General features: G+C 59.3%; 3 protein-coding genes across 5 annotated transcripts; 1 reads left to right on the top strand and 2 right to left on the bottom strand.

Annotated features, from left to right (window-relative positions):
* The first annotated feature begins 110 nt into the window (after window positions 1-110).
* On the top strand, window positions 111-7,092 carry FTSJ3 (FtsJ RNA 2'-O-methyltransferase 3). Of its 3 annotated transcripts, none has more exons than XM_062508199.1 (22): window positions 111-150; window positions 513-639; window positions 720-825; window positions 989-1,035; window positions 1,188-1,267; window positions 1,375-1,474; window positions 1,740-1,934; window positions 2,146-2,261; window positions 2,801-2,905; window positions 2,982-3,082; window positions 3,160-3,240; window positions 3,346-3,498; window positions 3,757-3,892; window positions 3,983-4,179; window positions 4,278-4,401; window positions 4,517-4,610; window positions 4,904-5,054; window positions 5,144-5,220; window positions 5,347-5,443; window positions 5,546-5,729; window positions 5,978-6,072; window positions 6,286-7,092. In XM_062508199.1, exons 2-22 carry the CDS (start codon window positions 573-575, stop codon window positions 6,473-6,475), a joined length of 2,496 nt encoding a protein of 831 aa, XP_062364183.1. In that variant the 5' UTR covers window positions 111-150; window positions 513-572; the 3' UTR covers window positions 6,476-7,092. The 3 variants fall into 3 exon arrangements, with proteins under 3 accessions (XP_062364183.1, XP_062364184.1, XP_062364186.1); XM_062508200.1 differs by lacking the exon at window positions 111-150 and adding an exon at window positions 181-309; XM_062508202.1 differs by lacking the exons at window positions 111-150; window positions 513-639 and having other exon boundaries at window positions 762-829.
* Window positions 7,093-7,736: 644 nt separating this feature from the next.
* On the bottom strand, window positions 7,737-19,055 carry LOC134053414 (alpha-2-macroglobulin-like protein 1). The gene is given in 36 exon segments (XM_062508436.1): window positions 7,737-7,756; window positions 8,183-8,224; window positions 8,381-8,483; window positions 8,574-8,642; window positions 8,777-8,867; window positions 8,965-9,083; window positions 9,160-9,375; window positions 9,479-9,714; window positions 9,804-9,948; window positions 10,131-10,205; window positions 10,307-10,466; window positions 10,559-10,640; window positions 10,762-10,938; window positions 11,094-11,168; window positions 11,363-11,414; window positions 11,574-11,695; window positions 11,926-12,052; window positions 12,270-12,495; window positions 12,628-12,787; window positions 13,005-13,098; window positions 13,325-13,432; window positions 13,600-13,749; window positions 13,941-14,086; window positions 14,343-14,400; window positions 14,713-14,937; window positions 15,057-15,221; window positions 15,356-15,465; window positions 16,081-16,192; window positions 16,274-16,382; window positions 16,468-16,552; window positions 16,673-16,826; window positions 16,947-16,967; window positions 17,564-17,616; window positions 17,897-18,059; window positions 18,404-18,593; window positions 18,976-19,055. Coding segments are annotated over 36 exon segments (4,320 nt in total).
* Window positions 19,056-21,848: 2,793 nt separating this feature from the next.
* LOC134053188 (1-acyl-sn-glycerol-3-phosphate acyltransferase alpha-like) lies at window positions 21,849-26,493 on the bottom strand. Its single transcript, XM_062508058.1, has 6 exons — window positions 26,309-26,493; window positions 23,499-23,632; window positions 22,837-23,012; window positions 22,637-22,732; window positions 22,255-22,327; window positions 21,849-22,072 (listed from the first exon to the last, which is right to left on the bottom strand). The coding sequence occupies exons 1-6, from the start codon at window positions 26,491-26,493 to the stop codon at window positions 21,849-21,851; spliced, it is 888 nt and encodes a 295-aa protein (XP_062364042.1).

The following is a 26,493-nucleotide window of genomic DNA, read 5'->3' on the forward strand; positions in this document are numbered from 1 at the left end:
CTCAGGCTGTAGAGGAGGGAGTGCGCCACTCCTACAATGGCGGCCAAAGAAGGAAGCGGAAGCTGGCTGGTTCGCGCGGGGCACGCCGGGAAGGCGGTGCAGGCACGCGGCGGGAGCGGGGCGGGGATCGGGACCAGGGTCTGGATCGGGGTCGGGCTCTGCATTTTCTTGGTGTCCCGGGGGCGGCGGCTCGGGCTGGGGAAGGGGGCGCGGGTGTGTCAGGTCTGAGGGAACGTCGAGCCCGGGTGGTCAGAGGCTTCAGGGAAGAACAACGGGGCCGGGATGCGTCTCGGGGACAGCTGGGTGCAGGTGGGCATGAGGGGGCAATGCTGGGAGCAATGAGGAGGGCTCTGAGTAGGAACTGGAAGGGCACTGAGAAGGGTAGCGAGGGGAGTACTGGAAGAGAGCTGTAGCGGCACAGGGGACACTGACAGGACACTGAGGGAGGCCGGGGCTCCCCTACAGAGCCTCGGGTACCTCAGGCCGCCCCTCACTCCTGTTCCCCTCCCTAGGCCTGAGCCCTTGGCTGACTGCACATCCTAGTTCCCCTGAGGGGCCACCCCGCCACCACCATGGGCAAGAAAAGCAAACTGGGCAAGAGCCGGCGTGACAAGTTCTACCACCTGGCCAAGGAGACAGGTGAGGGTTGTGCCTGGCACTGGGGACAGGGGGGCTGTGGGTCTTGTCACCCTAATAACCACACCCCCTGTTGCCCCTAGGTTTCCGCTCCCGCTCCTCCTTCAAGCTGCTCCAGCTCAATCGGAAATTCCAGTTTCTTCAGAAGGCCCGAGCATTGCTAGACCTGTGTGCAGCCCCTGGCGGGTGGTGAGTGAGGGACAGGCCACCCACAGTGCCACCAACTGACCTGGGGGGTGTCATGTGTGTTCCCTGTTTCTCTATTCTCAATCCCAAACCCTGGGAGCATAGTCCCAGGCTGAGAGCTCTCCTGGGATCCTGCTGCAGCTTTGCCCCTCTCTGTTCTTCCCAGGCTTCAGGTGGCTTCCAAATTCATGCCTGTGTCTAGCCTGATCATTGGTGAGTGGCAGGAGCTGGGGATGGCCCCTGGATGTGACAGACAAAGAGGATCTTGGCCTGGGGATCCTGGGAGGAGGAGGGGATAGCTGGGGAAGCCACTTGAGGTGGGCTGGAGGCCCTTTTAAGGGGATTTGGTGTCTTTCTTCAACCAGGGGTGGATTTGGTGCCCATCAAGCCAATTCCCAACGTGGTGACACTGCAGGAAGACATTACCACCGAGAAGTGCCGCCAGGTACTGTCCCAGGTGTCACGTGCTGGTCCCCTGTGCTGGCAAGGGGGGTCACAGGTGATGGCATGGGGTCCTTGGGTGAGGGACAAATAGGTGTCCCTGTCCCATAGGCCCTGCGCAAGGAGCTGCAGACATGGAAAGTGGATGTTGTGCTGAACGATGGAGCACCCAACGTGGGAGCCAGCTGGGTGCACGACGCCTACTCCCAGGGTGGGACTGCCTGGGGACACAGGGACATCTCACTGCTCTTGGAGAGTTCCAGGCTGGTTTGCATTGGGAGGGACCTTAAAGCCCATTCAGTGCTAGCCCGTGCCATGGGCAGGGATACCTTCCACTGTCCCAGGGTGCTCCAAGCCCCGTCCAACCTGGCCTTGGGGATGGGACAGCCACGGCTTCTCTTGGAAACCCATTCCAGCCCCTCTCCACCCTCCCAGGGAAGGGTCATTCCCTCACTCCCTCTTCTCTCCTGCTGCAGCCAACCTGACCCTCATGGCCCTGAAGCTGGCCTGTGAGTTCCTGTGCAAGGGTGGCTGGTTCATCACGAAGGTTTTCCGTTCCCGGGATTACCAGCCTCTCCTATGGATCTTCCAGCAGTTCTTCCAGAAGGTCCAGGCCACCAAGCCCCAGGCCTCCCGCAATGAGTCTGCCGAGATCTTTGTGGTGTGCCAGGGTGAGCATCCAGGGGGACCTTGAGCAGCTGGGATGAGGCTGGAAAAACCTCTGATGGGTCTTGATTCCTCCATCCCAGTAGGAATGGTTTTGGTGGTTCTGATTTCTCCTGGAACAGTGGAATGGCTCTGAGCCTTCTCTCCCCAGAGAAGTAGCTCTGATCTCTCCATTCCAGAGGACTGTCTCTCATGGCTCTGTTCCCTCCATCCCAGGTTATCAGGCTCCAGACAAAATCGACAGCAAGTTTTTTGACCCTAAATATGCCTTCAAGGATGTGGAGGTTCCTACCAAGTCTGTCAGTGAGCTGGTCAGCAAAAAGAAGCCCAAGGTATGAGAAAAACCAGACACAGATGGGACTGGGCCTAAAAAAGTTATGTTGATTAATATTGTTCAGGAAAATGAAAGATTTTTGAATGGGAAGTGTTGGAAGAGCCAGTTTGGGGGAGATTTGGAGACCTAAAGTCACTGCAGTGCTGAAATGGGGCCTGTGAGTCTGGGGCTGGGTCAGTTAAACCCTACAAGGGGTGGACATGGGGTTTGTGTCTCTCTGAGGTGGCTTTAGAACAATAAGCCTATGTCAGGTAGTGTTAGCCAAGCACAGCTGACACAAGCCTGTCATTGTCAGCACTTGTGTCTGAGATGGGGCTGGGAGCTGCTGCTGGACTGGGGCTGGACTGGACTGGTCATTTGTCCTAGCTCAGGTTGAGGTTGAGAACGATTTCTAAAGTCCTTAAATACGATCCATATATGCATTTAGGTGGCCCCTGCAGCAAGACATGAGTTAGGTGACCCCATCCGTCCTTCAGGGCTGGTGGTATCTGCTTGTCTGTCCCCTGCCCTGGCTGCCACAGCTCCTTTTATCCCCAGGCCGAAGGCTACGCTGAGGGTGATACCACCCTGTACCACCGCTTCACCCTTATGGACTTCCTCAAGGCTCCCAACCCTGTGGACTTCCTCTCCAAGGCCAACGAGGTGTGTGTTTGGAAGGACTCCCTGTCCTGTGGAGGGGAGGCTGGGATTTAATTTTAAATCCCTTTCTCTGTGCCAGATCACACTGGGGGATGGAGAGCTGGAGAATCACAGCTCCACCACGGAGGAGCTGCGCCAGTGCTGCAGGGACATCCGAGTGTTGGGCCGCAAGGAGCTCAGGTGCTGGGGAACACTGGGACAGCTACACCCCCCAGCTGCGCCTGCTGGCTGTCCCTAACAGCTGCCACCCCACCCAGGGCCCTACTGAACTGGAGGACAAAGCTGCGGCGGTTCCTGGCCAAGAAACTGAAGGAGCAGGCGAAGGAGTTGGATATCAAGTAGGACTAAAGAGTACGGCTGTCCCCAGGCCAGGATGGGGCTGTCCCCTGGCTGGCATAGGGCTGTCCCCAGCACAGCTTCTCTGAGCTCCTTCCTTTTGGCAGCCTGAGCTCTGGTGAGGAGGAGGAGGGCATGGAGGAGGAGAAGAAGGAGAAGATGGAGGCAAAAGCTGCAGCTGCTGAGGAGGCGAAGGAGCAAGAGGAGGTGGAGTTGGCCTTGGCAGAGATGAAGACCAAGGAGCTGGCGGAGCTGAAGAGGTAGGAAGAGAAGGAGAGAGGGGGCTGTAGCTATGGAGGCAGAGGGTGGTAATGTCAGCCTGTCCCTCTGCTAGGGGAGATTTGTTGGTTTGGGGTCCTTGGGCTCCTCTGCTCCTCCAAGCAGCAAAGCTGCTGTTCCTGGCTGTCCCAGCACTGGGGACCTTCCACATGGGGTTGGCAGTGCTGTGGAGGGGCTGAGCCTCTGGTGTGTTTGTATGGGTAAGGGACAGTGTGGCCTCATTCCTTTGCTTTCTCCAGAAAGAAGAAGAAGATCCTGAAAGAGCAGCGGAAGCAGCGGGAGCGTGTGGAGCTGAAGATGGACCTGCCTGGAGTGTCCATCGCCGATGATGGGGACACCAGCATGTTCTCTCTGCACAGCATCCACAAAACCCCCGTGCGTGGGGGAGCTCCCGGGACACTGGGGTGGGACAGGGCCTGGCTTGTGATTCGTGTCACCTGTGTGACTCTGTAACCTGTGCTGCAGCTGCTGGATGAGCTGTCCCGAGGAGACATGGCCTCGGCTGATGCCCTGCTGGAGATCAGCCCTGGGGACGATGACATTTATGTATCGGATCACGAGGAAGAGGACGATGTGTCCCTGGCCAGCGACCTCGACCCAGAGGAGCTGCTGGAAATTGAAGCTCGGCAGCGGAAGTTGGAGCGGGAGCAGCGTGGGAAGAGGTGAGAAGGGAGAGGTGTCCTGGGGCAGGGGCTGCCCTGGGAGCAGCTCCAGGACCAGCCAGGGCTGGGCATACTGATCCTGCTGCTCCCTGTCACAGAACAAAGTTTAAACAGAAAGGAGAGGAGGAGGAGGGGGAACAGGAAGGAGAGAATCCCCTGCTAGTGCCCCTGGAGGAAAAGTCGGTGCTGGAGGAGCGACGGACCAGTCTGTGGTTCGGGAAGGTGAGTCCCACTTGTGAGGCAGGAATGATGGAGCAGCCTCGGCCCAGCAGCTTCCCGGGACTATCCTGGGCTGACACCCCATCCCTGGAGCTGACCCCACTGTTCCTCATCCCAGGACGCCTTCGCTGGCATCGAGGATGATGATGATGAGGATCTGGAGCTGGGGCAGGCCCAGATGTTGGCTGAGCGGCAGTGTGAGGCTCAGAGAGGTGAGGGGACGCAGAGGGACAGTCCCACAGCTCAGTCTGGGGCACTGGGTCCAGCAACAATACGGATGCTGCCCTGAGCAGCAGGAGTGGTTTGAGTTGGAAAGGACCTCAAAGAGCACCCAGTTCCAAACCTTACCACAGGCAGGAGCACTGCCCACTAGACCAGAGACTGTTGCCAACCTGTGTTAGTAACTGCCTGTCATTAGTGCAGTGTTAATGAACAGGATCTCTGGAGGAGTGTCTGTGGCAGAGTCTGCCTTGGTTCTGTTTCACCCAATGTTTCCCATTCCCAGACAAAACAACAAAGAAAGGGCAGAAGAAGAAAAACATGGCCCAGGAGGAGGTTCCAGCCGAGCCCACCCCTGCAGCAGTCATGGCTCCCGATGCCAGTGAAGCTCAGGAGGAGCAGAGCAGTGATGATGACAGCAGCAGTGAAGATGAGAGGTGAGGGCTGAGATGGGTCTGGGTGTCCTTCCCAGCTCCACAGTCCTGGAGAGCTGAGGGACCCCAGCCCTGCCCACTCCTCTCCATAGGCCACTGGCACCGGTGGGGAGGAAGCGGGGCCATGTCGAGCCCTGTGGCTTCGAGGTGGTGCCCATTGAGAACCCAGGTGAGTGGGGGGCCATGGGGGTCCCTCGGGAGGGACAGGAGGTGGGGGCAGGGACAAACCATGGTCCTCAGGACTGCTCCCTGGCTCTCAGGCTGCAGCCAGGCCAAGCTTTTCCCTGTTCCACAGTGAAAAGAGTCCTGGATGCAGAGGGCCTGGCCCTCGGCTCTGTCATTGCCACCTCCAAAAAGGCCCGGCGGGACCTCATCGACGATTCCTTCAACAGGTACCGGGCTGGGGGCTGCAGGCGTGCAGGGTTTGTTCCCCAGCAGGGACAGGTGAAGTGGGGCCCCCACGTCCTGCTCACAGCTCACCTGGGACCCTCTAGGTACTCCTACAACGAGGAGGAGGGGGAGCTGCCCGAGTGGTTCACAGAGGAGGAGCGGCAGCACCGGCGCCGGCAGTTGCCTGTGGACAAGCAGACGGTCGAGGCCTATCGGCAGCGCTGGAAGGAGATCAATGCCCGCCCCATCAAGAAGGTGGCAGAGGCCAAGGCCCGCAAGAAGCGGAGGGTGAGTGGGGGTGTGCTCCCAGGGATGCCCTGACTCCTCTCCCAGGGCCTCAGTCCTCCCTCTGACCCCTGTCTCTCCTCCAATGCCCCTGTCCCATCTTTGATACCCCATCCTTTTCTGACACCCTGTCCCACCTCTGACCCCCCTGTCGCTCCTCTCACCTCCCTGTCCCACTTCCAATTCCCCCATCTCTCCTCTCATCCCCCTGTCCCTCCTCTGACCCTGTGAACCCCCTGGCTGCCCCACAGATGCTGAAGAAGCTGGAGCAGATGAAGAAGAAGGCCGAGGCTGTGGTGAGCACCGTGGACATCTCAGAACGGGAGAAGGTGGCCCAGCTGCGCCGGTGAGTGGCCAAGCCAGGATCCAGATCCTCCCTTTGTGACTGGGCTGGCTGGTGGGGTGTGTCCCTGAAGTTACTGGGACTACTCTGTGTACCCAGCCAGGCTGATCTTAGGGTGGCAGAGCCAGAGGAGGGGTGGGACCCAGTGTTGTCCCAACATTGGGTTTGGTTTTTGTCCCACCCAAACTCACTCTGAACTTTATCCTTCTCCTGCAGCATCTACAAGAAGGCTGGGCTGGCCAGAGAGAAGCGCCAGGTCACCTACCTGGTGGCCAAGAAGGGCGTGGGACCCCGGGTGCGGCGTCCCCCTGGTGTCAAGGGCCAGTTCAAGGTGGTCGACAGCCGCCTCAAGAAGGATGTGAGGGCTCAGAAGCGCAAAGAGCAGAAGAAAAAGCACCACAAGTGAGGTGGGAGTGGCTCCATCCCCAGCAAGGGACTCAGCTGCCACCTCAGGAGCCCTGGGGACAGGGCTGAGGCATGGCCACACCTTGCTTAGAGCATGCCTTGCTGTGACAATGCCTCATGTCCTCCCTTGGGGCACAGAGGGGTCATTTGGCCTTAGTGCTGTGACCCTGGCCACAGCTCCAGGTGTCACCAGGCTGGCTCTGCTGGGTGACTCCCCTCCAGGAGATAGCAGCATCCACATCAGCCCCTGCTGTCCCCAGGGAGGGTGTGGCTCTGGGGGATATCCCTGGCCCAGAGTTGTCACTGAGGTGGCAGAACAGTGGTGCCTCTGCCCAGAGCAGCTGCTCAGGGACAGCAGAGTTTAACTCCAGTCTGAGGCTGCCCAGGGCTGTGCCATGTGCCTGGGTGAGGTGAGGGACCCGTGCTGGTATTGCTGTGTCCCCTTGTGCCATGTGATGGGCAGGGAGGGCACTGCTGGGTGTGTTCTGTTCTCAGGAGCCCACCTGGCTCTGTCTGACGGGGATTGACTCTCCTGACCTTAACCTCCTGCCCCAAGCCACAGCAGCCACCCTGTCCCCTCTGTCCCCACCCCCTTCTGGGTGGGACCCTCAAAGAAAAGAAAGATCAAGAGTAAGAAATGCTTGACTATATGGCTTTATTTAGACCCAGGGCAGGGGCTGGGGTCACCAGGCCCTAGCTTCCCTCTAAGAGGCACCTGACTGATTTGTGCTGGGATTGCAGTGTCCCCAAGTCCCTCGTGGTGACGCTGGCACTGTGTCAGTGCTGGGGAGGGGACTTGGGTGGCACTGTGGATCCCAGGGGTGAGGGATGGTAGGGACCTGCCAGGGAAGCTCTGACAGGAGGGAGGAGCTGTGCCTCCCCTTCAGGTGCTGTGGGAAGGTGAGAGGTGGCACCCCAGAGTTCCCCTGCAGGGGTGGCAGGAGGTGGCTCAGGGGTGTCCCTGTGAAGTTCCCTCAGTGGCTGCTCAGCCAAGTCCATCATGTGGCAAGGCTGGAGAAGCCGTGTGTGTCCTTGGGCCTGCAGGAGCCCCTCGGCTGCAGATCCTGCAGTGGGGGGAGGTGTAGCTCCATCCAGAGTGGTTCTGCTGGGGGCCAGTGGTGCTGGAAGGGTCTCTGGGCCACCTCCTGCCCTCGTGGAGGGTCAGGACCACAGCCAGGGTAATAGCAGAGACCCTCAGCTATCCCTGTCCTTGGTCGCCACAGGAGCTGGGGCAGGGATGGGCTGCCAGTCTCCAGGCTGAGTTAGACGTTTTCTTTCTCCTCTTCAAGATGGAATATGGGGGTGCTGTGAGAGGAGAGTCCCCACAGCCCCTCACCACCACCCTTGCTTGACCCTCTGGCTGAGCCCCATCTCTTGGAGCTCAGCGTCCCATCCCCTGTGTGACCCCAAACCCCCAGGTGGGGAGCTCCAGGGATCACTGGAGGAAGGCCAGGGCTGATGGAGGCTGAGTCCCCTCAAAGAGGCACAGCACCTCCTGCACCCCAGGCTGGACATCTGGGCCCTCCCTGACCTCTGCCCCCAATCTCTGGCCAGCAAATCCCTAACAACCACAGCAGGACTTTGGGATGGGCTCCTCTATCCCCTCCTCCTCCCTGCCCTCCTTCCCAGGTTGGCCCTCCAGGATGGGTGCCTCCCCATCAGGGTCCTTAGGGTGGGGTGACCTGCGCCTGGCAGGCTCAGCCCCTACCTGAGCTGGGGGGTGCAGTGTAGGCCACATCCACATGGTCACCTGCAAGGGGTGGGCTGGTGAGCATGGGCCTGGGAGGAGCTGCTCCCTTAACGAGCCAAAGCTCATCAGCGGGATCAGCTCATCAGCCGGACTCCACTGAGCCCCTGGGGCTGCAGGAGTGGCAGCAGGGCCAGGACACAGCCCTGCAGGGTTCACCTGTCTGGTAGTAGTCGTACAGGGACACGGTGGCTGGCTGGAGGTTGCTCACCAGGAAGTCCTGCTGAGCTCGGAAGGAAAAGGTCTCCTCCTCCTTGCTCAGCTGTGGAGACAGCCCAGAGGGGAGGTGCAGCCACCCACCATGGGAAAACCCCCCCACATCCCAGGACTCCTGCTCCTGTCCCCATCTCACCTGTTCCAGGTAAATGGTCACCTGGTCAGGCTGCACCTCCACCTTTTTCACCAGGCTCTGCCTCTTCAGCTGCAGGGACACAGCTCAGAAAGGGCCACAGCTGCTCCATGGGTGCTCAGCACCCCAAGCAGGTGTCCCACAACCCCTAGGGGACAGGGACCTGTGGGATGGGGCATCCCAGAGGGGGGCAGGGGGCTCCTCACCTGCACCACGGATTTCTTGTCCGGGCTGTAGCCTGATGGCAGCTTGGCCTCGATGACAACCATGTTGGTGGTGGGACGCTCCCCGCTGTACCTGCACACGCAGGGCCCCAGGATGGGCTTGGGGATTCCCTCCCTCCCTCCCTGGGTGCTCTTGTCCTCCCCAAACCCAGGACAGCCCAAGTCCTTACCGTGCCCAGAGCCGGAGCAGGAACTGGGGGTTCTGTGTGCCAGGCAGCGGCTCTGTCTCCACCTGCAGCTCAAATGCCCCCGTGCTGGGAGGGGGGGGCACGTTATAGCACAGGGTCACCTGGGGGACAGCGTAGGGTGAGGCCAGTGAGGGTATAGGGGGAGGGCCAAGGACAGGCAGCCCAGGCTGTGCCCACCTGTGCCAGGGCACAGCCCTGCCCGCTGGCTTGCAGTTTGTATGTGCCTGGCAGCTCGGCCAGGGCCGCCTGCTGCAGCACCAGCCGGTTGCTGCTGTCCAGCACAAAGTCCTGTACTGTCCCTGTGGGCGATGTCACCGTCACCGTGAAGTCCCCGTTGCTGCCATGGGTCAGTGTGGCGTATTTGGCCAGGGCTTGGAGGGCCACCACGGTGTCCTATGCACGGGGACAGTGCCAGGGTCTGAGCACGGCTGCAGCCCTGAGCACGGCTTCCAGGAGGGGCTGGTCTGGAGCGTCCCCTGGAGCCCAGGGCCGGTACCTGAGTGGAGGCAAAGCCCCCATAGGGATTCTGCTGCTTGCAGAGCCAGTGGACAATCTGGGACGCTGTCCCCAGGTCAGCAGGGGACACGGAGGGCTGGGACAAGTAGGCCAGCAGGACATAGGCTGTCATCTCCACCTCAGCTGGTGCAGCCATGGCCCAGGACAGCTCCAAGGACTTTTGAGCCTTCCCCTTTCTCTGCCAATAGAGCTGCCCCTCTGGGGAAGGGGCAGCAGCTCAGGCTCTGCTGCGGGCTGGGCTGGGTCCCTTGCAGAGGTGGCAGTGCTCACGGTGCCCCTGCCTGGGTTGTACCTGTGCTGATAACTGTGCTGGGCCAGGCGCTGCAGCTGCGCCTGCTGCTGCTCCCGCAGCCCTGCCAGCCCAAACACGTAGGCGAGCAGGGCTTGTGCGTAGGGGTTATCTGTGGGAGAAACTTCCAGGCACTTCAGGGCTGAGCTCACCGTCGGCTCCTGGCATGGCAATGGAGTCAGGAGCCAGCCCAGGGCATGGGACTCACTCAAGAAACCCCGTTGCTGCCCAGCACGACCAGCTGTGCCCAGTTCAGGCTGCCAGGGGGCCTGGAATGGCCAATCCCCTGTCCCAGCAGCTGTCCCCACACAAGTCCCTGTGAGGAGGAAGGGTCCATCCTCACCAGCGTGGGTAGCCCCAGCTCCAATATCGCTGCCGTTACATACGCCGAGAGAGAGAACTCGTCCGAGACGCCGCCCTGCAGGGGGACAGCAGGACACCAGTCTGGCCAGGCTGCAACACCAAGGACACCCCCACTGCCCAGACCATACTGTGTCCCCACCACAGCCCCTGCCCCACCTGCAGGGCATTGTTGAAAAGTTTGCCCATGCTGCGGAAGCAGCCACTCTTATTAGTTTGGTGCTGCTGCAGCCACCGCAGCGCGTCTGTGATGTGCCGCTCCTCGATGGCCACGTAGGCTCGGGCCTGCCCAAAGGACTTGAGGACAAATGCTGTCAGCCTGGAGCCAGGGAGACATCAGAAGGCTGAGGGTCAGCACTGGGGCTCCCTGGGTGGCAGGAGGAGCCCTGGGTGCAGCTGCAGAGCCCTCACCAGGTATTGCCCTGACGATCACTCTTCCCAAAGGCACTGTAGGAGCCGTCGTCATGTTTGTACAGCAGCTCTCGCTGGTACCCTGCAGGAGGATGTGGGGACAGGGCACTGTTTCTGTGCCCAGGAAACCCCAGGAGAGCCAGGTGGAGTAGGGAGGGGGCTGTAGGACAGTCGTGTCCCTCCCAGACCAGGGTCCCACTGACCGCTCTGCAGGAACCCCTGTGCCTTGGCACGGATGTCTGGCAGCAGCTGCCTGGTCTTCTCCAGGTACTGCTGGATGTAGATGTTGGGGGCAAAGCGAACCATGTTCTGCTCCCCACAGCCATAGGGCATGGCCAGGAGACTGTCCAGGTTCTGCAGGGCATTGCCCAGGATGTCACCTGTCCCAGGGTGACACATGATCAGCTGTGCCCCTGGCACCAGTACCAGTGTCCCCCATGTCAGCTCCAGGTGGTCCCATGTCCTTCTGAGCCTGGGGACCTCTGTACCTACCCTGTCCCCTGTGGTCCCCAGGCCACCCCAGCCTGTCCCTTACCCATCACAGTGACATGGGCTCTCTGGGAGCTCTCCAGGATGTTTGGAGGAATCTCCAAGGAGACTTCTTCAGTACCTGTGGGTACAGAGGGCCATGACAGTGGGAATGCTCAGCTCTTCCCAGCCTGTCCCATGGCAGCCTCACCCACCCCATTCCTGCCCAGGCACCCTGTCCTTTGGCTCCTCTGGGCTGGTGGCTCTTGTGACCAGTGGCCAAGGACCCCTGGCCCACATCCCACAGCACTGCCAGACACCCCTGGGCGGTCCTACCTTCCTGACAGAGCAGGGAGCTGTGAGCCTTCTCCACCAGGATCCCCCCAGGCTGTGAGGAAGCAGCACCAGAGTCAGTCAGGAGGGGGGACCTGCCTGTCCCCTGGGTCACCCCTGGCTTCATGTCTAGGTGCTCTCCCACTGCCCCCCAAATACTATTTGCACCCTGCTCCCAAATCCATCCCATTTTCCTCCCCCACAGCCCTCTGACCTGCACCAGCAGGGGCTTTATCACAGTGTCCACCTGGCCCTGGGCTGGCATCAGGGGCAGCTCATTTCCACAGGGCTCAGTGGAGCTGAGCACCTCAGTGCTCACAGTGATGTTCACCTCCCCTGCAGGTGCAAATACAGCCCTCAGTCCCCAGGGAGCCCAAACCTGAGCACAGCCCCCTAGGCTTGGGGTGGGGGGCTGGCTGGGCTGGGTTGGGGGTCCCCAGAAAGGGTGGGAGTGGAGAGAGGGAGAGCTGCCCAGGTTCCCTGGGGTTCCTGCTCTCCCTGCCCACCCTATCCCATCCCCTGAGAGGGTTCCCAGGCAGCAGGGTGGGGTGGTGGGAGCTCTGTACCTAGGCTGGTGGCTCGCACGCCCCACTGGAAGGTCTTGGCTTCATCTGCACAGACACAACCCCTGTAGGTGTCTGCTGTGCCTGGTGACACCTCCAGCTTGGCCGACTCTGCCAGTGTCACATGAACCTGCAGGGCATGGCCATGGCTCCATCAGACCCCACAGCCAGGGCCACCTGCCTGGGCCTCACGTGAACCCGCATGAATGTGGCGGAGGCCCGTGCCAGCCTCTGCCAGCCCCCAGAGCCAGGATCACATTCCCAGCCTCACCTGAACCTGCCAGAGCACGGCCACAGCTCCATCAGCCCCTGCCACACCCCGGGGTCCCCTGCCCAACCCCGCTCACCCTCAGGCACTGGTGCAGATAGTTGAAGACAGTGGCCCTGAGGGTGAAGGTCTCGTGGCGCACCATGGCGTAGGGCAGTGCCAGCTCCACGAAGAATGGCTGGAAGGCGGTGAGGGTGACAGCAGGGGATAGCCCCAGGCCCTGCGGGGCCATGCAGAACCTCCCAGCCTCCCACTCCGTGATGGCGTCAGGCACTGTCACCATCACCTCAGCAGAGCCGCCCTCCCTATGGCATGGACAACCATCATGGCTGGTGGCATTGCCTAAGTGGCACTGCTGTGACACTGCTGGTTCCATCCCACAGGGAGAAGGAGACCTGAGGTCCCCAACTCCCTTCCCTTGGGAATTGTCCTCTCACCCCACAGGGACCAGGTCCCACAGCCACGTTTATGGGAAATACGTCCGGGGTGCTGGGGGCTCTTCCCTGCCCTCGATGCCTGGGAAGGCCTGGCTGGACACTCTCATAACTCCTGGGATAATATAGCTTTCCGGCACGTAACGGCCTTGTGCCACTGCTCCTGAAAAGGGCAGAGCAGAACTTGGGGGCCTCAGGTCTCAGCTGGACCTCACCTGCAGCCAGCACAAGGGTGACCAAGATCCTTTTCCATCCTCTTCCATTCTCTTTGATGGAAGGATCGAGGGTATTTTCTGGATGGCTCCAAGTCCCCCTGAGGACACAGCAGTCAGGACTGGCCACCAACTCTTCGCTCTTTTCAGAACAAGGGCTGTGCTCACCTCCAGGACCTGCCATTCCAACAATGGGGAACATGGACATTGGCAGGCAATTCTCCCTGGTCTTGGCATTGGTGAAGAGCTTCAGTGCTGCACCCTGTGAAAAAGCAGAGGTTGTCCACCTCCCACAGCCAGCAGAAGGAATACCCCCATTCCATCAGTGAGTAGTCCCAGAGCTTCAAAAAACAAGGGGAGAAGGAGCCTGGGCTTGGCAGGAAAGGGAAGTCCTTTGCCACAAGTGTGGCTTCCCCAGCACTTGGGAGGAGCATGGGTGGCTCCTTGTTGAAGAATAGCCAGGAGGCCCAGGTGAGCAGGGGCTTCACCTGGAATAACTTGTAGGTTTGCATCTTGGTGTCTCCCCAGTAAGAGTAACAGGATGGTTCATCCTGGATGCTGTAGGGGTAGTTGAATTTGGGCAGTGCTTTGTAGACCTGGGAATAAAGACATGCAAAAACCTCATTTTCAGAGCACAGGACTCTGCCCAGGGGCCACCACAGCACTGGGTCCATGTGAGGGACACTTGAGCCAATGTCATTCCACCCCCCACCCAGGCTGCTCCTGGGGCTGCAGGGAGACGCCAGGCAGGGCCAGCACTCACAGCCTCAGCGTTGAGCTCAGCCTCGGGCTTCAGGAGCAGCGCACTGCGATCCACAGCTCGGACAGCACACAAGGAGCCTGGGGCAGCCCCCAGCTGCAGCCTCAGTACTGCCCCAGGCAGGGCCCTGGCCTCTGAAAATGCCATCTTCACCTGCACAGGGACATCAGGGGACAAGGGCAGAGCCCCTCCTGTGGAGGGGCTGGACCGAGCCACAGGTAGGGAAGGCTCTTCTCAGAAGGTTTGGGGATCAGGGAATGGGTTGAGAGACCATGACGTTGTGATGCACCTGGAGTGGGATGCATGCCAAGGCAGGCAGCCATGGACAACCCAGTTCCTCTCACCTGGTTGGGGAAGCACTTGGCCACATAGAGCTCGGTGCTGTCAGCCACCATCTCACCGTTGGGCAGCACTACGTAGACCAGAAGCCTGGCCATGGGTGCTAGATCCAGCCCAATTGGCAGCTCCAGGGAGAGGGAGACTCTATGTCCTGGGCCATGGAAAGGAGGGAGATGTTACCCAGAGAAACTGAGGTTGCTTCAGCCCTGGAAGTGTCCAAGGCCGGGCTGGACAGAGCTTGGAGCACCCTGGGAGAATGCAAGGTGCCCCTACCCAGGATGGGCTTGGAGGACACTTCTAACCCAACCATTCCATGGTTTTATGAAGAGCAGGCATAGGGAGCAGAGCTCTGCACAGCACACACACACCCAACACCCCCCCCCCCCCCCCCATGCCATGGGACATACCAGGCTCTGCAGTGACCTCTTTGCTGAAGATGCTAATAATGGTCCCCTTGGCCAGGACCTGCAGAGGAGGGGGTGAGAACAAAACAGATGCTGAGTGTGGAATCCATGTGCCCTGATGGAGGATGGACCCACAATGAGAGTTCTGGTATGATTTTTAACTATGCCCAGTCTCCAGCTCCCCATCTCTCATGGGGGTGCAGGCCCAACAGTGGCAGCAGCCATCTCCTCTGACAGGTCCCTCAGTCTCTCCAGGACAGGTTGCTTATTGTCCTGTCCCTAGGGACACCACCATGAACGTCTGTGGACATGTGGCCCTTCCCACACAACTGCCCTGATTCCTGCTGCCCTCCCTTCCTGAGCAGGGGCTCACCATGAAAACCAGATCCAGGTTATTCAGCTCACTGCCTAAAGCCTCCTTGCCAAAGATGGAATCCACATGGAACAGCTGGGAATGGCCACAGGGCAGCTCCCCCTCCGGGTCACGGATGTGCAGGAAGCTCCCGCTCTTTGACGAGTAGGGCATGACTGTCAGAAAGGCAACTCGGAAGGTGACTGCTGAGTCCTCCTGGCTCTTAGCTGTCCTGTTGACTTGAACCTGAGGTGGGAATCGGGGTGAATCCATCCAGCGACCCCTGAGGCTGGTGCCGCTCCAAGGCACCCACTGGAGGAAGCAGCTCCAAGACCTCTGAGGGGAGGACTCGGGTGGGAACTTACCCGCAAGGAGACTCTGTTACTCCAGCCAGAAGTGTCTAGCTGGAAGGAGGCTCTCCCCGAGCTGTCAGTCAGGAAGCTGTGTGTCTTCTCTTGTCCCTGGTTCATGACCAAGAGCAGGACCTGCCTCTGGGGCAGCCCAGAGCCATCAGCTCGCTGCAGCCAGATCTGTGCCAGGAGGGAAGGGGAGATGCCATGTTTTGGGGCTGCAGCCATGGCAGGACAGGGCTGGGGTGGGCAGGACAGGTCTGGGAGCAGCAGGGGGCAGGTGAGCCCTGCAGGGAGAGGGGACCCTCCATTACCATCCCAGTGTAGGGGAGGCCAGGCTTGTAGACGTGGTCAGGTTTCTCAAAGGTGACTGTGACTATTTCGCGTAAAACCTTGCAGCTCTTGGTGCTCTTCATCTCCAGCCCTGTGGAGAGCGAGTGTGGAGCTCAAGGAGTTGCAGGGACACAAGACACAGCTTAGCTCCAGCCAGTGCCCCTGTCCCCAAGCAGGAAAGATCCTGGGCATTTGGACTTTCCTCCTGCAGCTCCCAGCATGGTTTGTATCTTCTACAAGAGCAGCAGAAGCCCTGTGGAATATTTCACATCTAAAACCAGGGTGCAGCTGGGGGCAGACACTTCAGAAAAGGCTCTTCACCAAAGCAGCATCATGAGGGGCTGCTGGGCACAGAGACAGACCCTTCTCTCCTTTCTTTCCAGCCAGGTCAGGCACTCCTGGCGTGATGAGGTGGCAAGCGAAGGATGAGCTCGGAGGCGAAGCCGCCCCACCAGCCTAGGTGGACCCAACCACTCTGCACTGCCAGGACTCAGCACCCAGCACTGGCAGAGTGGTAGATCTTGGAAAGGTGTTTTTCCTTTCCTCTGCTTGGAATTCCAAGTCTTGACAGGCTGACCTGACTCACACCACACCCAAACCCCATCCCTGTATGTGCACCCCTAAATCCCAGCGGTGCTTTTGGGTGTTCCTGCAGAAGACCAATCCCTTGGGAGCACGTAGGGAAGGCCCATACCCCCATCCCCACCTGTCCCATCCTCCACCAGCGATGCCTCGACTTCAAGTTCCTCCCTCAACTTCAAGGTGGTCTCAAAGGCAGCCAGTGAAACCTCTGTGGAAAAGCATCCATTCTTCTCTGTCTGGAGGGAAGATCAACCCTTTTAACAGCATTCCCGGGAAGGAGCCATGCCAGTGACACCTCCAGTCCCAGCCACACTCACCTGACCAGTAACCTGGGTGCAAGTCTTCCTCCTCTGGAAAGGCAAGAGCCCCTGGCTGAAGCACAAGCCAGCCTGGACCTTTCCCTGGACTGGTTTCCCATAGGTGTAGCTGTGTGGGGACAGGGGAGAAGCTGTGCCGGGGGGCCCCACCCTCCTGGATCCCCCATCCCCCCCATTCCCAGTTCCCAGCTCACCGCCCACAAATCTCCACAGGGAACTTCTCGTTCTTCTCCCACAGTGTGCTGGGGAGATGAATGATCACCTCAAACTTGGGCAGCACTGGTGGACAGGCACAAGGACAGAGGGTGGTTACTCCCAGTACGGTGACAACATCTGGGTGGCTGGAGGGGGTCAAGACCTGTTGCCATGGTGGGATCCCACTTCCCAGTCCCCATGTACCATATTCCTCCACACTGAAGGAATGGCTCTTCCCCTCCACGTTGATGGTGTAGGTGCCCAGGGCCGGCTCCGAGGCCAGTGGTAGGGACAAATCCACGATTCCCTGCTGAGGGGTCACTTCCTGCCACTGTGCGATGCGGTTCCCACTGGGATCCTGCACAGGGACACGCAGGATCAGCACCCGGGGAGCCCAGCAAACATCCTTGGCTGTGTCCTGTGTCCCCTCTCCCGGCTCTCCCCAGCCCACCCCACTCCCCAGGTGTCCCAAACTGACCTTCAGAAACACCAGGGGCAGCTAGAAGGCAAAGAGAGGATGGTCAGAGGAGCAATTCCATTCCTTGGGGTCTCACCAGGGTGGGCACGGCCATGGATGGGGCAGAGGGAAGTTTTTTGTGGGATGCTGTGAACTTCCCAGCCCTCAGGATGCTTTGGGATGGATTTTGAACCTGGCTCTAGCAGGGATGAGCCGAGGGCACTGCCAGCATGGCACAGAGAGGTGGCATCTCCCAGTGCCTTAGGAAGGGTCTAGAACCCCTTTAATCTGGGAATATCCTGCACTTCCAGGGACCCCAGTGGTCAGGGGTGCCAGAGGCTGAGCCTGCCAGTATTCCTGGTGTCTGATGCCTTGATGGATATCAGCACATTCCCCACTTCCCACTCACCAGGGCTGCATCCCTAGCTGGGAGCTGGTGTGGGCACATTCCCATGTCACACGTGCCCTCTGCTTTCTCCTTCCTGGTCCTGCTGCATCCTTGAGCAGCACAGAGCAAACCTGCCCTGGGGGACAGCTCCCCGAGCAGAGCTGGCTGGGGCAGCATTCCCAAGGGGAAAGGTGACTCCCACACCTCTCCCACAGCTTGTCACCTCCCCACATCCCAGCCCTGCTCTCACCTTCTGGTTGCTGGGGATCAGGTCTTTATCCAAAGAGACTACTCGGAACTTCACTGGGAAAGGAAACAGAGATGAAGGAGTGGCTTCATCAGAAGGGAGGGCATTCCCCATGGGAAGGTGGATGGAAATCCATCCTCAGCCCTCACTGCCCCTCAAGCAGCACAGCCTCCAGCGAGCCCTGACACTGCCCTGTGCCAGTGCTGAGCATTCCAGGACATCCCAGGATAATCCCTCCCATTTCTAGACAGTGCAGGAGCAAGGCTGGGCCTCCTCACCCCTCTCCCCCACCAGGGGGTTACCCCAGGGCAGGGTGGTCCCTCCTGCCCCCCTCACCTTTCTGCCCAGGCTTGTAGACAGCCTTGTCTGTCTGGATGAAGATCCCGGGGTTCAGAGCTTTCAGCATCACCTTCCTCGACTCGGAAACATTCAGGGAATCTCCTTGGATTGAGATGTGCAGGGCCACGATTTCCTCCTTCCCTTTGGCAGGGGCTGGAGCCTGCAGGGGGAACGGCAGGCTCAGGATGAGGACAAGGACGGTAGTCAGGCTCCCTCCGGGTGTCCCAGAGCACTGCCCACCCCCAGGAACACCTGCCCCAAGCCAGGGGCTGGGCAGGGTCCCCCCAGCACCCTGCAGGTCTGCAAACAGGATCATTCCAGCCACGGGATAACCGACTGAGCCTGGAGGAGTTCTGTCAGTGTGACAAAAGGGGTGAGACTCTGCCACGAGATGGGGAAGTCACATCTGTTCCCAACTCTGTGTGGAGCTGATGGAAATGGCATGGAGACCACCCGGAGGACCCTCTCCCTGCTGGTTCAGGGTGACATTGGGGTGACACTCACAGGGAAGGTGACGTTCAGGTGCAGATGAGACTCCAGGACCTCTCTTGTCAGCAGGGTGGTGGGTGGGGTCCTGCTGTCACCCTGCAGCTGGACACAGACCTGGACAGGCCCCTGGAGGTCACTGAGGTGCACCCAGAGCGTGGCAGGGTGAGGGTGGTACAGCACGGCCGGGGACACCACCACATAACTCCTGGCAGGGACAAGTGACAGGAGAGCCCTGGGGGTGAGGCACATCCAGCATGGCCCCACAGAGACCTGGAAAAGCCCCTGGGAGCACAGGGACACCCCCAGCCTCCCCTCTCTGCTCCTGGGCTGCCCTCAGTTCCTCAGTTCTGCAGGTGAGGGCACAACTCCTCAAAGCCACCAGAGGCACCAGGGACATGACCTCATTGCTCCTGGGCAGGGAGAACCCCCACCTTGGGCAGCAATCAGGGCACGGGAGGGATTGAGTCTCACCAGGAATTGCCAAGAGGCTGAGGCTAAACCATCCCACCAGGCACAGGAGGGATTGAATCCCACCAGGAATTGTAAGGGAGACAAGGTTAAAGCCATCCCAGCAGGCACAGATGGACGCAGAGGGGACTTAGGGTGATCCAGAGGTCCCTGCTGAGAGGAGTAGGATGGTGAAGAGGATGGGAAGGGCTGGGGACATCTTGTCTCCAGCTGCATGTGGATGTTTGGGACAGCCACAGCAACCTCCTGCAGGTCTTGGATGGCTCTGGATATGTGTCAGATCCACTGCAGGCGCTGAAATGGGATCCTGTGTCCCATCCACTGAGGAAATCTGGGCTGGCAGAGGAACCCTGGGCACCTGCAGATAAAGTCCAGGCAATGTTTGCCCTCTGCCCACAGCTTCCAGGGGTCAAGGATCCCAGGGACTTTTGCAGTGTTGGGAAAGGTCCCTGGAGTTTCAATGTTGGGCAGGAGCCACCTCCACACAGGTTTGTGGGAAATTATTTCTGGAGACAGTGGGAACACATGGAAAATGAAAATAGGGAGCACAACATGAGGAATAGCTGGCAGCTGGGGGCAGTTTCTCAGAAAGGGAAAATTTACAGGCATTTCAAATTTGTATTTGGTCTGATCACATGTCCCAGGCTGGCTTTTTGCCCAGTTTCCTCCAGTTTCATCCAATGTGGACAGAGGAACAGGATGGTGTAGGGATGGGGCATCTCTCCATGTACTCCCATTCCACATGTAGGAGCTGGATACCTGCCAGGGCAGGGCTGAGCTGCTTCCCTCTGTCCTGGTGGGAATTTGGGACAGCTGGGGAGCTCCACGACAGCCCCACAGTGTCCTGAGCACATCCCCTGCTCTGGGGCCTTGCAGTTCCCTTCCCTTTGAGGGTGTGGGAACCATAGAATCATGGAATGGTTTAGGTTGGAAGGGACTTTAAAGCACTTCCACCCCTGCCGTGGGCAGGGACACCTCCAAGTGTCCCGGGTTGCTCCAAGGCCTGTCCAGCCTGGCCTGGGACACTTCCAGGGACTGGGGGAAGCCACTGCTGCTCTGGGAATCTGTGCCAAGGCCTCACAGGAAGCCACAGATGGAGCTGGCCTTTCCCATAGGATCTTAGATGACCATGGCTCTGTCCCCACACCTGCCCAACTCAGGTTTTGCTGGACATGGCTCTGTGCCCACCTCCCTGCCTTTGGAGCAGTCTCACAGGCTGTGGGTGACTGGGGGGGGGGGGGCTGGATCTGCCACCCCCAAGGACATGAGGCAGGAGCACGGGCTTGAGTCCATTCTGTCCTGCCAGGATGTGTGTGGGGGTCAGTGCCCTGGCAGACATCCCAGCGCGGTTGGATGGAACAAGGAGCTCACGGTTTCCCCAGCACTGCCAAGGCCACCACCGACCCCTGTCCCCAAGTGCCATGTACACACAGACGTGAAATCCTTCCTGGAATGGGGACTCCACCACAGCCCTGGGGAGCTGTGCTAAGGGCAGGCCTTGGAGGACTAGAAAAAGCAAGTTGTTCCCAGAGCCCCCGTTCCAAGGTTTTTTTCTCTCATCAAGCTTTCACCTCCCACTGACAGTGGAAAATCCAGGGAGGGCTCTGGCTGGGCCCTAGCCCTCCAGGCAGGCCAAGGTTTTGTCCACAGCAGCCGTGGCTGTCCCTGGAGCCCTGGAAATGTCCAAGGCCAGGCTGGATGTGCTTTAATGTCCTTCCCACCCAAACCATTCCATGATTCTATTGATGCTTCACACCCAAACCCAAACTTTGGGCAGCCAAACCATCCCCAAGGTGGTGGGAGTGTGGTGGGACCCCCAGACCAGCTCAGAGCTGACACACTATGCTCCATGTTGGGAATCCTGGGAAGCAGGAAAGGATTAAAGGGGTTTTCTGGGACATGGGACCTTCCTGCACCCTTGGCCATGTCCATATGACAGCTCCTGATCCCGTGGGTTGTTCCTCATGAGAAGCCTCTTTGTTGTTTGGTGTCAGACAATTGCAACAGATTTGAAGGATTTCCTCCATAATCCAGCCGCTCCTGAGAGCAGGAATGATGCCAAACCAGAGTTCTGTGCCCATGGTTTGTACATTTTATCCCAGGATGGGAGGGGAAACCTTGCCCACCCTGTTCCCCACAAGGGGACAGCCACACCCTGCCCTTGCCCTGCCCTGCTGCCACCCTGGGGTGCTAGGAAGGAGCCAGGCGATCCCAAATCCCTGCCTGGCTGCAGGGAACCATCCATCTGTCAAATGGGTCCAGAGGCACCTCTAGGTAGGATTGTGTCCAGGTGGGCATCATCCAGCTATTGCTGGGAATTTGAGGCTTCAGTGAATGCTCTTCTTGTGCATTTAATGATGCAGGGACACCTCTGCCTCAGGGGCAGACCTAGAGAAGCCATGAGGATGCTCCCTGTGCAGGGATGGAGTCTCCCTGAGGAGATGGATCCCCAAACCCCCCAGCCCCCTCAGCACAGCCAGGACACAGCACCAGCTCCAGACTCTTTAATGTCCCACCCTCGGCTCACAGCTCAGCACCAAGGATGCTGTCCCCCCCGGCAACCTCCCCTGGGCCTCGTGTCTCCCCCAGGCCACACGTTCTGGGCCCCTCCCCAGAGCTGGCTGCACACAAACAGCATTTCCAGCTTGTAGGAGCCTCTGGAAGAAGAATACACAAGGGAACCCAACAATCAGGGAAAACAGGGCTGGGAATCCCCAACCCTGCCTGGAGCATCCCTGCCCTGCCCAGCAAGTAGGCAGGAGCCATCCTGGGGCACAGCCACAGCTCCAGGTCTGGCAGAGGGATTCACAGTCACAATGAGGGGTTTTATGGGGCACCTTGCTCTGTTTCAGGGGTGCTGCCTGGTCCCCATCCTGCCCTGCTCTGCTCCCCTTAGGGCACCGTCCTGCCGGGGCGGTGGCAGGGCTGCAGGACACCTCCTCAGGGGACAAGGGACACCTCCCTCTGTCCCTGAGGGACTCGCTCCCTCTGCCTATTTGCTGTTCCGGGTTGTGTCCCTCTGGCCCTGGGGGCTGCCCCTGTCCTTCCCCAGCCCAAGCAGAGGCTGCTCCATGTCCTGGTCCCCGTGGTCACTCATGGACATCTCAGCCAGGGCCTCAGCCATGGCCTGATGAACATTCTCAGTCAGTTCAGGGACATCCTTTGGGCTCAGGCCCTGCGTTTCCACTCTGGGGAGTACTTGGATGGTGCAGGTCCCTGGGAGAGGAGGGAAAAGCCAGGGATGTGTTAGAGGATCCAACCAGGAACTGGGTATTCCCCCGAGCATCTTCCACCCCAGCTGCATCCCTATCCCTCAGCATCCCACAGACACCTCCTAAGTGCCACAACCCCAGTGCCAGCCCTGCCCTCTGTCGTGGGAATTTCTGTCCATCCCTTACCGGAGGTGAATCTCTTCTCCTTGGAGCTGAAGAAGTCCCAATATGGGGAGATCACAATAGGGACAATGGGAACCTGCAGGATACAGAGGGTCAGGGGGGTTCCCCACGTAGGACTCCTGCTCCTGCCTGTCCCTCCCTGGTGCTGCCCAGGACCATGTCCATCCCTGGGGACCAAACCTCCAAATCCCGGGGACCAAACCAAACCCCCCATCCCTGGGGACCAGATGCCCCCCATCCCTGGGGACTGACCCCCCATCCCTGGGGACCTGACCCCCTCTCTCTCATGCCTGTTCTATCCAGGGTCTGCCAAAGGGGAAGGAATAATTTTGGAAAAGGCCTCCAAGACCATCGAGTCCAACTTTGACCATAAGGGTGCCCTTACCTGGGCCTGCACAGCCAGGTGGAAAGCCCCACGCTTGAAGGGCAGCATGGATTTGCCTGGGTTCCTGGTGCCTTCCGGGAAAACCCACACACGGAGCTGCAGGGGACAGGGACAGAGGTGACTTCGGACCTCAGCCAGGTCAGTCCTGCCCACACTCCCCTCACCAGGGATGTTTTCCCCCCAAACCGAGTTTTCCTCACGTTCTCTCGCCGCATGGTGCTGGCAGCATGGGAGATGACCTCGATGGCTGCGTCCCTGCGGTGGCGGTCGATGAAGATGGTGCCACTGAGCCAACAGGCCCAGCCCACCGTGCCCAGGTACAGCAGCTCCCGCTTGGCGATGGGCACACAGCGCTCAGGGATGACCTCCACCATTCCTGGGGCATGGATAATGTCCATTAATACCTTTCCAACCCTATGGGATTGGCAGCAGAAAAATCACCTGGGAAAACTGCTTTGAAGTCAAACCCCGAGGCTGGACAAACCAGCCGGTTCTCAGGAACAAATTTTGCAGCTCAGCCAGCCTCGAGAGGTGATAACTGCCGAGAGGAACCCTCTGGAGAGGCCAAATTACATAAGTGAACAGATCAATTAATCATTTATACCCTAACATAGGACCAGGGGATTTTTAGTCTTGACTTAAAGGACCTTAAGCTGTCCCAAATCCCAGGACCACCCTGTGGCATCACTTCCCATTGTCCCTCCTCTCCCTGCAGCACAGCCTTGTCCCAAAAGGTCTCCTGGTCCATTCCCACCACACATGCCTGCCGTAATCCCCGTGCTGACTCCCCAAAACGATCCTGGTGCCCCCCTGGAGCCCCCAAAGGTGTCGAGGATCCCCCCCTGCCCTGCCCCGCACGCACCCATGAGGTCGAGGGAAGCCTGGTGGTTGCAGACGATCACGAAGGGTCCCTGCAGCTGCAGCTGCTCGGAGCCCCTCACCCGCATCCTGATGCCGTAGAAGTGCTTGAGGGGCAGGAGCGCGGCACGAAGGAGCCTGCCGGAGATAAGGGATGAGATAAGGCGGAGTGACACGTGGGGAGCGAGTCTGCACCGGCCTGGGCTGCGCTGGGCTGCGGCTGCTCTGCTGGACCCGGGCTCAGGCTCAGGCATGCTTGGATTTCTCACACATTTGCAGCCTGTGAGGTTCAGAACTCACCTGGTTCCCACCTGGGCCTGGCTCCTGGCTCAGAGCAGGAGGGAGAGTGACCAGCGTGGAGTGGTGGAAGTGAAAAAAAATCAGGGTTTTGATGTCCAGGGATGATGGGAAAGCAAAAAGAGAATGGGGGATGGGCATGGGGATGGGGATGGGGATGGGGATGGGATCTTCACATCCCAAGGAGGGCAAACTGTCTCTGCCAGGGGGGGGTCTACCCAGGGGCTCAGCTGGATCCATGTGTGGACGGAAATCCCAACCCCAGATTCCTAAAGCCAGAGGTGGATCCCGGCCGAAAGGAGCTGAGCTGGGGATGGATGAGCACAGGTGATGGATGGCACAGGGACAGGTGGATCCCTGGGGATGTGGGTGACCCCAAGCACTGCCCCTGCCCAGCTTTGTACTGCAGGGGGAAGGGAAAACCAGCCCGGATACAATCCTTAGGGGAATCACAAATCACTCCACCAGAGTTGCAGTGTCGGGAGGGGATGGATCTGAACGGAAAAGCGAAGTCACATCCTGGGAGGGCTGCACAGAAATGGGAATATCAGGATGGCAGCGACGGAAGAAGCTCAGTATGAGAATAATGAAAGGAATGGAGGGAGGAGGCAGCACTAGGGATTCCAGCAGCCATGGAGATAAAATCCTGGGACACGTTGGTGTTGGAATGGGGACTGTCCAACCAACAGAGGTTCTGTGCCAGGGTCCCCACATCTGTCACTGCCCCCAGGGGACAACGCAAGGGCAGGGAAGGGCCCAGCACCAGGCAGGGGTGAGAAGGCAGAAGGAGGCACAGGGTCCGTGGTATCACCCTCATCCCTCAGGAGCAGCAGGCTCGGAGATCCCTGAGGATCCGAGGAGAAACAGTGCCCCAAAGCCAGGACTAATGACAGGGAAGCGCTCCCAGCCGCAGGCTTTGGGATTCGGAGGAGAGGGAGCTGGGCTTGCTGCGCAGGCACGGAGCTGTCGGTGGGACAAGATAAGGCAGCGCTGATAAGGCGGGTGAGTCAGTGCCTCCCGCAGGGATTCCTGCTCAGCCCGAAGCCTTGGCTTTGGAGCAGCCCTGGAGGATACATGCGCCCGGAATTCGAGCCGCGAAGGGCCTGGGAGAGGCGGCACCACCACTGGGAACTGAACCCCCGAACGGGAACACTGAACCCCTGAACGGGAACACCAAACCTGACTGATCACACCGAACCCCAGACTGATCACACTGAATCCCTGACTGATCACAGTGAATCCCTGACTGATCACACCGAACCCCAGACTGATCACACCGAACCCCAGACTGATCACACCGAATCCCTGACTGATCACACCGAACCCCTGACTGATCACAGTGAACCTGACTGATCACAGTGAATCCCTGACTGATCACACCGAACCTGACTGATCACAGTGAACCTGACTGAACACAGTGAATCCCTGACTGATCACAGTGAACCTGACTGAACACACTGAACCCCTGACTTGTCACACCAAACCTGACTGATCACACCGAACCCCTGACTGATCACACCGAACCTGTGACTGATCACACTGAACCCCTGACTGATCACACTGAACCTGACTGATCATACTGAACTTCCAACCACACTCCCGCCAGGGGCCAGGATCCATCTGCACAAATCCTCAGTAAATTTCTCAAGCTGGGATATTTCCTCTGTGACATAATTACATCCCTCCTGTGTGCTCATCCTGCCTAGGAATCCAGCAATGGGATTGCAACACCCTGAGAGCACCCAGACCTTCCTCTGGTGTTGCACAGAGATGTTATCTCTGTGATGTTATCTCCCTGCTTCCACCTTCTGGAGCTCGAGTCGGACACGGCTGTGATCAGGACATGGCTGTGATCAGGGACAGGGCTGTGCCTCTGACATCTGATAACACCAAGACATTCCAAAACCACAAAAACACGGAATAGTTTGGGTTGGAAGGAACCCAGTATCACCCCCAGCCATGGGCAGGGACACCTCCCACTATCCCAGGTTGCTTCAAGCCCCATCCAGCCTGGCCTGGGACACTTCCAGGGATGGGGCAGCCATGGAATAATCTGTGCCAGGGCCTCGCCATCATCAATCCCTCTGCCAAAGTCCTGTTCCCGGGTCTCCCACAGGCAAAACCAGAGCCAGGGACACAGCACTAGGTGTGTATTTGCCCCTTGCCCTGAGGGTACCTCCAAGCCCCCCTGTCACCCACCCAAGTGATGACCCCAACATTGCTATGACCAGGAATGATCCCTTTTATGTTATTCCATCCCTCAGGGACCACAAATCCCAACTCCAGCATGGTCTGACATTCCCTGGGCACAGCCAGCTCATCTCACACCACAAGATGCACTTCACTGTCCCATGGATGTGATCACAGCCCTCGCCATGGCCCCAGGGCTTTGCCACCAGCTGTGACCCAGCTGTGGTTCCATCCAGGGCAGGACAGAGCCTGTGGCCATAAACCACAGGATTTCCTCCACCTGAGCCAAGCCCCAGCCAGTTCTCCCCATGCCCAGCCCACACTCACTTCATGTTCTCCACGGAGCGGCCCCGGAAGGCGGCGAAGGGGGACAGCAGGGTGGCCAAGGCCACGATCCAGCAGTTGAAAAAGGCCACCTTGCAGAGGTACTGGAAGGGGGGGCTGCACCTGTAGAGCAGCAGCACTGCCAGGGGCAGGAGCAGCAGCCCATGGAGCAGCAGCATGGAGTCCAT

Source organism: Cinclus cinclus, chromosome 24, assembly GCF_963662255.1.
Source record: "Cinclus cinclus chromosome 24, bCinCin1.1, whole genome shotgun sequence".
In the NCBI taxonomy this organism is placed as follows: domain Eukaryota; kingdom Metazoa; phylum Chordata; class Aves; order Passeriformes; family Cinclidae; genus Cinclus; species Cinclus cinclus.

Excerpts from the sequence above, each read along its gene's own strand:
- FTSJ3 (XM_062508199.1), top strand. The coding sequence starts at position 573 with ATGGGCAAGAAAAGCAAACTGGGCAAGAGCCGGCGTGACAAGTTCTAC. Across the intron at positions 1,036-1,187 it reads TGTGTCTAGCCTGATCATTG|GGGTGGATTTGGTGCCCATC; the intron begins GTGAGTGGCAGG and ends TTCTTCAACCAG. Across the intron at positions 1,475-1,739 it reads GCACGACGCCTACTCCCAGG|CCAACCTGACCCTCATGGCC; the intron begins GTGGGACTGCCT and ends CTCCTGCTGCAG.
- LOC134053188 (XM_062508058.1), bottom strand. The coding sequence starts at position 26,493 with ATGGACTCCATGCTGCTGCTCCATGGGCTGCTGCTCCTGCCCCTGGCA. Across the intron at positions 22,733-22,836 it reads GCACCATGCGGCGAGAGAAC|CTCCGTGTGTGGGTTTTCCC; the intron begins GTGAGGAAAACT and ends TGTCCCCTGCAG. Across the intron at positions 22,328-22,636 it reads ACCTGGCTGTGCAGGCCCAG|GTTCCCATTGTCCCTATTGT; the intron begins GTAAGGGCACCC and ends TGTATCCTGCAG.